This window comes from Tachysurus vachellii, chromosome 12, assembly GCF_030014155.1.
Source record: "Tachysurus vachellii isolate PV-2020 chromosome 12, HZAU_Pvac_v1, whole genome shotgun sequence".
Lineage (NCBI taxonomy): Eukaryota > Metazoa > Chordata > Actinopteri > Siluriformes > Bagridae > Tachysurus > Tachysurus vachellii.
The window spans coordinates 23,717,069-23,730,461 of record NC_083471.1 but is presented as its reverse complement, the minus strand read 5'-3'; the positions used below and the strand labels follow the sequence as shown (position 1 = coordinate 23,730,461).

Below are 13,393 nucleotides of genomic sequence, written 5' to 3'. Positions count from 1 at the left end.
GACTCTACTTCCACCTGGGCATCTGGCCCGAGAAGGTCAGGACTTTATTCACAGCTTCACAGCAGAAGAGGAGAAAAGAAATGCAAATTAACTTTAGTTTAAAACAACTAACAATGTCCAGCACTGGCTTACTATCTAAACCACACTCTAATATAAAGTGTAAGTATATATAAGTATATATTTTATTATATATAAGTCTATGTATATATATATAGCCCTCTGTTTCCACATTATATTAAATTTAAATAGAAAATTTAATTCTTTTCTTTCTTTCTTTCTTTCTTTCTTTCTTTCTTTCTTTCTTTTTTCTACTTTCAACTACGCTGTATTTTTTTTAAACAACAAAAAAAAGAGTATTTATGAATTTCACCATTCGCATTTTCACTGTCTTTGAATTTATTATATTTTATATTATACATTTATTATAAAATACTACTACTAATAATAATTTGTTATATTAACATTATTAATCTATATAAATATTTAATTTATTAATAATAATTGCTTATGTTGATACTTTATTATTATTATTATTATATTATTAATTATTATTATTATTATTATTATTATTAGTTTCTTTGAGCTTTAGGAGCTGATGCCATTTTGTTGGGATGAGAGAGCAGCCTGTTAACTGTATAATTTCACTCCGTTTTCTGGAAACTCGACAGATTTTTAAGCAATACATTAATTTATATCACACCTTCACATTGGGTGTGCTTGACATTGCTTGGCTGTAACATTGACAATACCTTTAAAATACAACCCTTCACATTGGGTGTGCTTGACATTGCTTGGCTGTAACATTGACAATACCTTTAAAATACAACCTAGAAAATACACTAGAGTGCATAGTACATAGTGGAAGTGCATAGCGTGTAGTACGTCGTTTGGGACGCAGCTCAGGTGCCGTTGTTATTTAATGTCTCTCTAAATTCTGTCTGTTAGGTGCTGGACATCCTGCAGCACATCCAGGCTTTGGATCCGTCTCAGCACGGCGCTGTGGGTTACCTGGTGCAGCACACACTGGAACACATCCAACACAAGAGACACGCTGTGGAGCCTGAGGTGAAGAGACGCAGCGCTCCGGAACACAGCCAAGTGCAGTACTCTGTAGGCCTCATCATGAAACACAAGAGGTGCGTGTTCACACCGAGCCAAGAAACATGAGTGCGTGACAAAATCCAGGGCAGTTTTGAATAAAAGTTTTCTCCAGGCTAAGAAGCGCTCAGGAGCACAAAGGGAGGCGTCTGACTCGTTTCTGATCTGTTTACTGCTCCCTGGAGAAAGAAGCTGTTTGTCTGAAATGTCTCGTTGTTCACTCGCAGTAACAGACACTTTAACCTGCAGTCTGAGGACCAGGAAATTATTATAGATAAAAACGATCTGTAAATGTAACACTTTATTACTGGATTAATTTTTTTCTTTTACTTCCTGTTCCTGTCTCTGCAGGTCGGGTTATAACTGCGTTGTTTACGGATGGGATCCGAAATGCTCGATGAGTCCGGAGTGGATCGCCACGATGCGAGTGCATCAGCTGACCCACGGTGCCAATCAGCCGTTCTACAACGTCCTGGTGCAGGACGCCACGTGCAGATACGCTGCTCAGGGTGAGAGCCAGTTTGGGTTCTGTACTGAGAGAACGTTCCACATCCATTCATCTACTAGCCATCAGACTCCTCGACAAATGAACTGAACTGTACTGAGCACAACACACCTTAGCTTTGTCTTTGTTCTATGTACTGCGTCAGCTATACTGTATACTAATATTCCTCAATCTCTCTCTCTCTGCCTTTCTGTGTGTAGAGAATCTGGAGCCTCACTCTGCACCATTGGAAATCAGTCACCCGGAAGTAGGACGCTACTTCAGCGACTTCTCTGACACGCATTATGTGGCCAATGAGGATCTCCGGAGCCATTACCCAGAAGACGCTGCAGAGACACAGAGAGCCGTGCAGGAACTTTACCACTCGTTCGGCCTCGACTCAGGACAGGCTGCAGGGTCCAACTCTGACAACGGCACCTTGACACCTTTAACACTTTAAACTGCTTCTTTCATCACTAACCCTCACAGATCCTTACAGATCCTAACAGATCCTCTGTCCTCACAGATCCTAACAGATCCTCTGTCCTCACAGATCCTAACAGATCCTCTGTCCTCACAGATCCTAACAGATCCTCTGTCCTCACTGATCCTAACAGATCCTCTGTACTCACTGATCATCACAGAACATCACATCCTCACAGATCCTTACAGATCCTAACAGATTCTCTGTCCTTACAGATCCTAACAGATCCTCTGTCCTCACAGATCCTTACAGATCCTAACAGATCCTCTGTCCTCACAGATCCTAACAGATCCTCTGTCCTCACAGATCCTAACAGATCCTCTGTCCTCACAGATCCTAACAGATCCTCTGTCCTCACAGATCCTAACAGATCCTCTGTCCTCACTGATCCTAACAGATCCTCTGTCCTCACTGATCCTAACAGATCCTCTGTACTCACTGATCATCACAGAACATCACATCCTCACAGATCCTCTCTCCTCACAGATCCTCTCTGATCCTCACAGATCCTCTGTCCTCACTGATCACAGATCCTCACAGAGCCTCTCTGATCCTCACAGATCCTCTCTCCTTGCTCCCATCATGCTCAGAGAAACAGCGTTGAGCTCAAAGTTTAGATTCATGTCTCATTGCAAATTTTCCACAAAGAAGCTTCTCGTAGTGTGAGAGTCATGTTTAACAGCTCACATGTCGTGGAAACGATCCTCATTTATTTGGATCTTTTTTGTGACTTTAGTCGCTGATTCACACACTAGCTCCCGGAATTTAGCATTCCTGCTCTAAATTCTTTAAATCTGATCCTGGATCAGTCCTGTAAAATAATTCAGTCCATACGTCATTTTCACCATCCCAATCCTCATGCACTTATAAAAGAATAAAAAGACCCTTTTTTCTAATATATTTACAATGAAATAAATAGTAAACAAGAGCTTGTAAATGTAAAAATGATGATGATGATGATGATGATGATGATGAATGCTTCAAAATGGCCTGGGAGAAATGGGAAATGATGTCAATAAAAAAGAGAGAAGCTCAAACTTTGGTGTCACTATATTTTTGTTTTTAAAGTGAATTCTATTTCAATTTGTAACATCTAAAATAAAAATAAAAAGTTAGTTCAAAGTAAGTGGTGATCAAACCCACCTCCATTTTCTTTCTTTTACTCAAGGTTGATAAATAAATAAACAAATAAATAAATAAATAAAGGTTTGCATCATTACTGGAAAACAAAGCACAAATTCCACCAATAAGAAAAACCAGAAATGAATCGACATTTAGCATCAATTAATCATTCATTAACACCAATTAATGTTCATTAATGTAATGCTCTGGTGATGATTTACATTTTTCTACAATATTTATAAAAAGTGTCCATAATTGAAGACACACTGCATAACTACCACTCTCACATGAACTCTGTCAGTACAGTTAGACTGTGTGTGTAGTGTATGTTATCTTAGTTAATCTGTTTATTCACTTTCTGCCTGCAGAACTAATGGGGTTGTGTATTATAGATAAGAAATGACTCACTCTGTTTCGGTCACAAAATCAAAACCCTTCAGTTTGTAACCTTCCAGGTGTAGAATAGACCTGCAAGTTTAAAACAGAAAAAAGTCTTCTATGTAAACTGCTGTATGTACTTCTACTACTGATACTACTACTGATACTGATACTACTACTACTACTGATACTACTACTGATACTGATACTACTACTACTACTGATACTACTACTGATACTGATACTACTATTACTACTGATACTACTACTGATACTGCTTATACTACTACTGATACTACTAGTGATACTGATACTACTACTACTGATACTACTACTGATAGTGATACTACTACTACTACTACTGATACTACTACTGATACTGATACTACTACTACTGATACTACTAGTGATACTACTACTGATACTACTACTGATACTGATACTACTACTACTGATACTACTAGTGATACTACTACTGATACTACTACTGATACTGATACTACTACTACTGATACTACTACTGATACTACTACTGATAGTGATACTACTACTACTACTGATACTACTAGTGATACTGATACTACTATTACTACTGATACTGCTTATACTACTAGTGATACTACTACTACTACTGATACTACTACTGATACTACTACTGATACTGATACTACTACTACTGATACTACTAGTGATACTACTACTGATACTACTACTACTGATACTACTACTGATACTACTACTGATAGTGATACTACTACTACTACTGATACTACTAGTGATACTGATACTACTATTACTACTGATACTGCTTATACTACTAGTGATACTACTACTGATACTACTACTGATACTGATACTACTACTACTGATACTACTAGTGATACTACTACTGATACTACTACTGATACTGATACTACTACTACTGATACTACTACTGATACTACTACTGATAGTGATACTACTACTACTACTGATACTACTAGTGATACTGATACTACTATTACTACTGATACTGCTTATACTACTAGTGATACTACTACTACTACTGATACTACTACTGATACTACTACTGATACTGATACTACTACTACTGATACTACTAGTGATACTACTACTGATACTACTACTACTGATACTACTACTGATACTACTACTGATAGTGATACTACTACTACTACTGATACTACTAGTGATACTGATACTACTATTACTACTGATACTGCTTATACTACTAGTGATACTACTACTGATACTGATACTACTACTGATACTGATACTACTACTACTACTTATTATATAATAATAATAATAATAATAATAATAATAATAATAATAATGTATAGTAATAATGTTAATATAACTAATTATTATTATTAGTAGTAGTTAATTTTTTTATAAATGCAACAACAATAATAATAATAGTTATTATTATTATTATTATTATTATTATTATTATTATTATTATTATTATTACTACTACTACACTAACACTACTACAAAAACAACGATAAGGTATTTAAGATATTTATTATTTAATTACTTTTTTTATTTTTTTAACTTTTTGGAGAAAAACAAGTTAGCTACAACATGTGAAATAAATGTGGAAGAAGAACAAGTTTCAGTCTTGTTCCCTCTTTCTTCCTCTCAATAAATCTCATTGTTTATCTGCAGAATCTCCGCCTGGGCATGAAGCACGCTGTAGGGTGAGGCAGTTACCGTAAAGCACTGTGTAGAGGCGCAGCAGGGTTTGGGAGGTATGAAGCTGGAGCACTTGTTCTCACCCCTACAAGTGCGCTGACCTGCTCAACATGGGCTCCTCACAGTCTGAACTGCGCCAACACCAGCTCCAGGATCTCTCCGATAAAACAGGCTGTAAGTACACCAGCACTGTCTCTCTCTGTCTCTCACCCTTTTCCTGCTATTCTTCTGTTTTATTTCTGTATTTTACCCACTTTAATAAACCTTCTGTGTCTTTGTTTTAGCTACATATCTACTGATGCGTCAGTTTCAGCGTAAAAAGTCTATAAACGTGTAAAGAAAAACGTCTTAATAAGACTCTAGAGTTAGTTTGGTGACACTATTTTTTTTTTTTGGTCATATTGTTCCTATGTAAAAAAAAATAATAATAATAATAAATAAACAAATAAAAAAAAAAAAAACTCTTCCTCTTATTTAAAGGTCATATTGAAGTGACACCCAGGTTTATTTATATGACTTCTGATATGTCAGAATCACGTGATCATGTGACACGTCAAACATTAACACCAGCGTCCCTCTAATGTAAGGTTTAAGAAATAAACAAGACCTATATTGTCTTTTAGGAAGAGCTTCATCGGAAAATTGTACAGGTGTAACACCACTATAGTACAGACAATGACACTGAATCTGATTTCATACAGTTTTAGATACTTAAAGCAATGATTTTACTACAATATCAAATACCTGTAGAGATTCGGAAATATTTCTAGCATGGAAAAGTTTCGCAAAAATGTTTCTATCTTCAAACTAAATGTTGATATCAAACTCGGTTCCTGCTCTCCTGAGATGCTCCGAGTGTTTGTTCGTGTAAAAAGCAGCTTCGAACCCTAAAATTCTGTATAATTAAAAGGAAAAACCCACGTGTTATACTGAAAGCCATCACGGCCCTGACTCATTGTACATCAGATTAGTGGATAGGAAATCATAGTGGAGCGCCAGGTATAAAGGGTTAAATGCAACGATTTGCTATTTAACAATAATACGATTGAATATGTAACTATACCGCTGAATTTGCTGAGATACGATTCAGTTAATCTTGTTCTGATCAATTTGTTCAGAATCTGTGATGGGCTTCCATTAATTCTCTTTAATCATGATGCTATAGAGAAGGGAGTTACGTCCAAGTCACCGGGCTGCTTGATAGATTATTTACACATCTAACCCGAGCTCAAGATCGTACCTGAGACCCTAGAGCTGAGAGGCAGCAGCAACACCACCACCACCAACACCACTTCCAACACCAACACCACCACCACCATCAACACCACCATCAACACCACCACCACTACCAACACCAACACCACAAACACCACCACCGCTATGGAGTAACAGATATTATGATATGAAATCTGACAGTATATGTTATAGTACAAAGCAACAATATGAAATGGTTGAAGATTCACAGCAATTAAAACGTCAACTCAGAGTCAAAACTCATCAGATAAACAGGTTTGACTGGAAAACAATAAACCACTAAAACGTCTTTGCCAGACGTCCATCATCAGCTTTAAGCCCTGGCATCACTCCTAATCTGCTCTTGTCTCATTTTGGTTACTGAAATATCAAAAGCTGTTATTGGAGATGAAGTCCGAGCTCAGGCGTGTTACGACCGCCTACAGGTTGTGTAGTGTGTAACCAATAAACACGGGCTGCGGTGACGTGTTAATTGCAATGTAAGTACCTGGTATGTCATAAGCACACAGTATAAAGCAAACACTACTTACCTGAGCAATAGTTTCCATGTATGTGTAGTATTTTTATCTATAAAAAAAGCATGAACAAGTATGAACAGGAAACAAAGTGCCCTTATTAGGGCCCCTAATTTCTGAGAGTTTACAGTCAAAATATTTTTAATGACCGTTCATCATATAAAAACAGACTGTCACAGGAATGACCTGCAGGATTCATGTGGTTTCGTATGTTTATTTATTCATGCAGTATTAGTGCAGAGCTTTTGTTCAGGATGCATATAAATCCATACATATACAGTGCTTTGCAAAAGTATTCAGACCCCTGACCAATTCTCTGATATTATTCAATTCTAAATGGTTTGCTGAACATTTATTCTGATGGATATTTTATCTGTAAACACTGAAACTCTGAAAGTTTTTGGAAGCTGACATTGTGTTTTTGTTGGGAAATATTTTTAGGAAAATTAAAAAAACTTCTTTCATCTGCTTCCATAGCACAGGGGCTGAATACTTACGCAAGCAAGATATTTAAGTTTTAAGTGTTCTGAATACTTTTGCGCTAAATATATATATATATATATATATATATATATATATATATATATATATATATATATATATATATATAAAGTAAACAGGACAACTTAAAAAAACAACTCTAAAGCAAACACTTAATACACTTAATACACATGTCTGGTTTCTTTTCCACCCAGTTTCTCCAGATCAGATTGCAAACCTGCACAAGCGGTTTAAGAACCTGTCCAAAAACAGCGACACCTTAAGGTACTTCTCACTAAAAATTAATTATAAAGTATAAATCTTAAAGTCTTTCATAACAGTATGAGGTAGCCGTAAGGTAGATGAGAGGTAGGTGTGATGTAGATGAGAGGTAGCTAAGAGGTACGAGAGGTAGGTAAGCGGTACATGAGAGGTAGGCATAAGGGAGGTGAGAATGAGGTGTAAAGTAGATGAGAGGTAGGTTTGAGGTAGATGAGAGGTAGGTGTGAGGTAGATGAGAGGTAGGTGTGAGGTAGATGAGAGGTAGATGAGAGATAGTTATAAGGTGGATGAGAGTTAGGTGTGAGGAGATGAGAGGTAGGTGTGAGGTAGATGAGACGTAGATGAGAGATAGGTGTAAGGTGGATGAGAGGTAGGTATGAGGTAGATGAGAGGTAGGTGTGAGAAATATGAGTGGTAGGTAGCATGAGGTAGGCGTGAGGTAGACGTGCCTCTAGATGTCCATTTCACCCAAGTGCTGACAACAGAGAACATATTCTGTAACATAATTTTTTTTAAACACAACCCACAATACCCCAACCCTGGCTACAGCTCCTGGTGGAGGCTGAAAATAAATCCCATCTGCCAGAAATGAAGTTTTGAGTTTGTTTTCTTATCTTTCTGAAATTCAGCCGAGATGACCTGGAGAACATCAGCGATTTGACCTTTAACCCCATTCGAAGCCAGCTCATCAATGCCTTCTTCGACAAAAGGTACTTTTTAAATCATAAAAAAAATGAAATAATGAAATGTTGAGTGGCATTAAGGGACATTTTCATCAGTTAGATTTCTATCAAAGATTTCTATAGAGACACTAAGCTACGAAACACGTGGAAACTAAAGACACTGAGAAAGGAGGGAACAGCTAGAAACAAGGGAACAGCTGGAAATGAGAAAACAGCTGGAAACTTTAGTTACAGCTTGAAATAAACGAACAGCTGGATACAAGGGTACAGAGTTAAATGATGGAACAGCTGGAACCAAGGGAACAGTTTGGAATGAAGGAACATCTGGAAACTAAAGACTCTGGAAACAAGGCTACAGATGGAAATGATGGAACAGCTGGAAAAAAAAAGGGTACAGCATGAAATGAATGAAGAGCTGGAAACAAGCGAACATCTTGAAATGAAGGAACAGCTGGAAACTAAAGATTCTGGAAACAAGGCTACAGATGGAAATGATGGAACAGCTGGAAAGTCTAGACACTGGAAACAATGAAAAACCTGGGAAGTAAGGACACTAAAACGTAGGTATCAGCTGGAAACTAGTGATCCTATAAAAACTAAGCCAGAAACTATTAACACTGGTGTGGGTTTGGCATCGATATAAAGTTATTAGGAGAGAGGAGTGAGCTTGAGCTGGACTTCTGTCCTTTTGGATCCTTTTTGCAGAAACATTGCTGCTGTTGGACTTACACACACTTACACACACACACACACACGCGCACAAACACACACATGCTTTAAACATCACTAATACTGCTGATGCTGTAAGCTCTCTCTGATGTCGGTGCAGGAATTTCAGGCAGGACGAGGTGGGCACTGTGGAGGAGATCGGCTTTGAGGAGTTCCTCACCGTCATGTCACACTTCAGGCCACTCAACCATAACCTGACGCAGGAGGACAAAGAGAAGATTAGAAGAGAGAAACTGCGCTGTAAGCACACACAAACACACACACACACACACACATAAACACACACACACACACACATAAACACACACACACACACACAAACACACACACACACACACACATAAACACACACACACACAAACACACACACACATACACACAAACACACACACACACCCACACAAACACACACACACTCACACACATACACACACACACAAACACACACGCACACAAACACAAACACACACATACACACACACAAACACACACACACACACAAACACACACATACACATAAACACACACACAAACACACACACATACACACAAACACACACACCCACACAAACACACACACACTCACACACATACACACACACAAACACAAACACATACCCAAACACACACACACACAAACACACACATACACACACACAAACACACACACACACCCACACAAACACACACATACACACACCCACACAAACACACACATACACACACAAACACACACACACCCTCACAAACTCACACACGCACACAAACACACACCCACACACACACACACACACACACACGCATATATACGATGGAGAATGAATATCGTTTATTTTTATTTTTATATTGCTTCTTTTTTCAGTTCTCTTCAACATGCACGACAAAGACAACGACGGCTTCATCACTTTGGACGAATACAGACATGTAAGAAGACGTTTGAAGTTTGCTTTAGTTCCTCTTACTTTTTCTTCCTTATTTACAAAAATGAATGTTGAATGCAAAAGTAACTTTTCCTCCTTAAACATTAATGACTCGTGTATGCTAATAACTGACGCTTGGTCGTCATGTTTCAAGCTAACGCTTCTGACCCTGAACAGACCCTGACGTGCAGGAAATATTCACACTCTTCTCTGTCTGCTCATCTTTCAACCTTTCTTTAAGCCAGACATGATGATAGTATGCTCAGGAAAATAAAGAATCTGTGCAAACTCTTCTCCAAATGTTGAGCGAATATATTTAGTCCTGTAGCTGGTCTTGGGTTTGATGAGCTGCCTTCAGCTGAGTCACTAACCCGAGTGCACAAGTGATCAGATAAACAGATGTTGTTGCTGAAATACTTGTGTTGATGTTCTGCAGCTGGTAGAAGAGCTGCTGTCCAAAGCTGCTATAGAAGGAGAAACATCTAAAGCCATCGCAGACGCGGCAATGCTCGAGGTCGCGAGTGTCACCATGGGTCAGATGGTATAGTCTCTCTCTCTCTCTCTCTCTCTCTCTCTCTCTCTCTTCCTCCCCTCCCCTTCTCTCTTAGCTGCATCTATTTTTGTCCCACCAATTTTTGGAAAAAAATTAAAAATCATTACTTACCGAATAAAACACTTGAAAATGTGGAGCTAACTTCTTGATAAATAGACGTTCTATAGCATTTTTTTTGTTCTGTTCTCCATACTGTTCTTATTACTGTTCTTTGTTCTCTGTACTGTTCACTTTACTGTTCCTTGTTCTCTGTACTGTTCACTTTACTGTTCTTTGTTCTCTGTTCTGTTCATTTTACTGTTCCTTGTTCTCTGTACTGTTCAATTGACTGTTCTTTGTTCTCTGTATTGTTCATTTTACTGTTCTTTGTTCTCTGTACTGTTCATTTGACTGTTCTTTGTTCTCTGTACTGTTTACTGTTCTTTGTTCTCTGTTCTGTTCATTTTACTGTTCCTTGTTCTCTGTACTGTTCAATTGACTGTTCTTTGTTCTCTGTATTGTTCATTTTACTGTTCTTTGTTCTCTGTACTGTTCATTTGACTGTTCTTTGTTCTCTGTACTGTTTACTTTACTGTTCTTTGTTCTCTGTTCTGTTCATTTTACTGTTCCTTGTTCTCTGTACTGTTCAATTGACTGTTCTTTGTTCTCTGTATTGTTCATTTTACTGTTCTTTGTTCTCTGTACTGTTCATTTGACTGTTCTTTGTTCTCTGTACTGTTCACTTTAATGTTTTTTTTGTTCTCTGTACTGTTCACTTTACTGTTCTCTGTACCGTTCTCTGTACTGTACTGTCAGCTGTTCTGCTCTCTGTACTGTGTTCCTTTCTCTGTTCAAGTAAAAATTTTCCATCTAAGTTCCCCCTATTTTCTGTAACCCCTCTAGGCTCCTGATGAGGTTTATGAGGGAATCACGTTTGAACATTTCCTTCAGGTGCGTAAAGAACTCTCCTCTGCTTGGATGTTCCTCTGTAAACATCGGATCCTTGCTGTCTAACTGCACGTTACTTTTCGCCTTTCAGATTCTGAAAGGTGTGGAGATCGAGTCCAAGATGCACATCCGCTTTTGGGACACGACAACGCTGAGCTGTAGAAAGTAAAACATTTCCACACGAGATCAACCTTGTCGTCGTCGCTGCCAAACCTCCGCATCACATTCTGACCTTTCTACTTCCTCTTCGAACATCTCCGAACCTTCCAGTGCTGCTCCGTGACCGACACCTGAACGGGTTGGACGAGATGAGCGGCATTTCTGTGAACATACCTTTCATCTGACGCTTGAGACACGCATGCAGGTGTTGAGGGAAACAATAGAGCACGGCTGAAAGGAGAGACTGTTCGGGGGATAATATATTAATCCCTTTGGACTTAGCTATTTTTGGTGCCTTTGAGTAGAGGTTAAATTCTGCACTCACAATAAAAGCGTATTAGCAATACACACACACACACACACACACACACACACACACACTGATAAGCATTTCAACATTATCTTGGTCCCATTTTAAAGGTTAGACAAATATATTTTAAAATGTTGATAGTTTTCCATCTTTCGGTTTTTGGTGTTTGTTTAGTTCGAGAGTTTGTTAACGCGTAATGGAAGCCGATCTCACTCCGACTCTGTGCTGTAAATATCTGAAACAGTGGAGATGTTATTCATGTTATACATCCCTCCATTCGTCTTTCCTTCAACGTCTTGTAATTCCCCATTACAGGCTGCATTATTTACATTTACATTATTTACTGCCCGGTGTCTTCTAAATGAGGATGAGGTTCACTTCAGAATCTGGTTCCTGTCACGGTTTCTTCTCAGGGAGTTTGTCCTCACCACCGTCGCCTCTGGCTTTCTCATTAAAGGTGCGGTGCACGATGTTTGAAAAATGCTTCAGAAAACTGAGTCGGGCCGACAAACAAGACAAACGTGTAGCCAATGAGCAGAAAGGGGCGTGTCTTGTCAATATGCGGTGGAGAGAGTATTCAGTGTGCATGTGTGACATTAGCAGAAAGCGATTGAAACGTTGACATGGCGGATACCTGCCGTTACCTCTGCCTCGGGTTCTAGGTGTTGAACGTCGTCTTCCGCGTGAAACGGAGCTAAACCTTTCACGGTACAACACACAGTACTACAAAAACACATTTGTATTACCATAGTATTACTCATTGTGTTCATTTATTGATAAAAACATCCCCTCGGGTTAGGGGTGTGTTTGTTTTGGTGATTTCAAATGTCAACGTTGGCTTTCAAACATCGTGCACCGCACCTTTAAGGACAGATGTTAGAGATAAAGAGTCATTTAATTTTAAACATTACAATTTTTATTCTGTTTCTATACTTCTATGAAGCTGCTTTGAGACAATGTCAATTACTGAAAGCGCTATACAAATAAGTATATATAAATATCCCGATGCTCCCACCACCATGCTTCACCCTGCGTGTACGGTGTTCTTGGCCTCATCCAAATTCTATTTTTATTTCATTCTCTCCGAAAGTCTTCGAAAGCGAATAGTACCCAAGTATCAAACTGAAACTTAGATAAGCTTCCTTTATTGCAGCAAGTCGAGATAGTGAGAAAGATTAAAAGTTACTCATTAATTTATGTGGAACGTCGACGCCGAACGTGACTCCTAGCAACATTTCAAAAATATTAGCACACAGCATAATGCTTTGTGAGATAAACGAACGAAACCAAACGAGATTTTTCCTCATGAGCCACGTC

General features: G+C 38.4%; 2 protein-coding genes across 4 annotated transcripts in view; both read left to right on the top strand.

Moving 5' to 3' along the window:
- fbxo21 (F-box protein 21) overlaps positions 1–3,103 on the top strand; it is an 11,656-nt gene extending 8,553 nt beyond the window's left edge. Inside the window, exons 9-13 of one of the 3 annotated variants that reach the window (XR_009649290.1) lie at positions 1–35; positions 946–1,136; positions 1,450–1,607; positions 1,804–2,271; positions 2,309–3,103. The exon at positions 1–35 is cut by the window's left edge and continues 98 nt beyond it. Coding sequence is in view for 1 of the 3 variants with exons in the window: in XM_060883884.1 (XP_060739867.1) it covers positions 1–35; positions 946–1,136; positions 1,450–1,607; positions 1,804–2,042 (623 nt within the window). In the remaining 2 variants the exon portion in view is untranslated. Of the gene's footprint in view, positions 160–945; positions 1,137–1,449; positions 1,608–1,803 lie in introns of those variants that run through there. The other 2 variants (XM_060883884.1, XR_009649291.1) reach the window with 2 other exon arrangements.
- Positions 3,104–5,284: 2,181 nt separating this feature from the next.
- On the top strand, positions 5,285–12,154 carry tesca (tescalcin a). Its single transcript, XM_060882862.1, has 8 exons — positions 5,285–5,438; positions 7,729–7,798; positions 8,425–8,505; positions 9,308–9,447; positions 10,070–10,131; positions 10,564–10,668; positions 11,563–11,610; positions 11,699–12,154. The coding sequence occupies exons 1-8, from the start codon at positions 5,375–5,377 to the stop codon at positions 11,774–11,776; spliced, it is 648 nt and encodes a 215-aa protein (XP_060738845.1). The 5' UTR covers positions 5,285–5,374; the 3' UTR covers positions 11,777–12,154.
- Positions 12,155–13,393: the final 1,239 nt, after the last annotated feature.

Excerpts from the sequence above, each read along its gene's own strand:
- tesca (XM_060882862.1), top strand. The coding sequence starts at position 5,375 with ATGGGCTCCTCACAGTCTGAACTGCGCCAACACCAGCTCCAGGATCTC. Across the intron at positions 5,439-7,728 it reads TCTCTCCGATAAAACAGGCT|TTTCTCCAGATCAGATTGCA; the intron begins GTAAGTACACCA and ends TTTTCCACCCAG. Across the intron at positions 7,799-8,424 it reads AAAAACAGCGACACCTTAAG|CCGAGATGACCTGGAGAACA; the intron begins GTACTTCTCACT and ends TCTGAAATTCAG.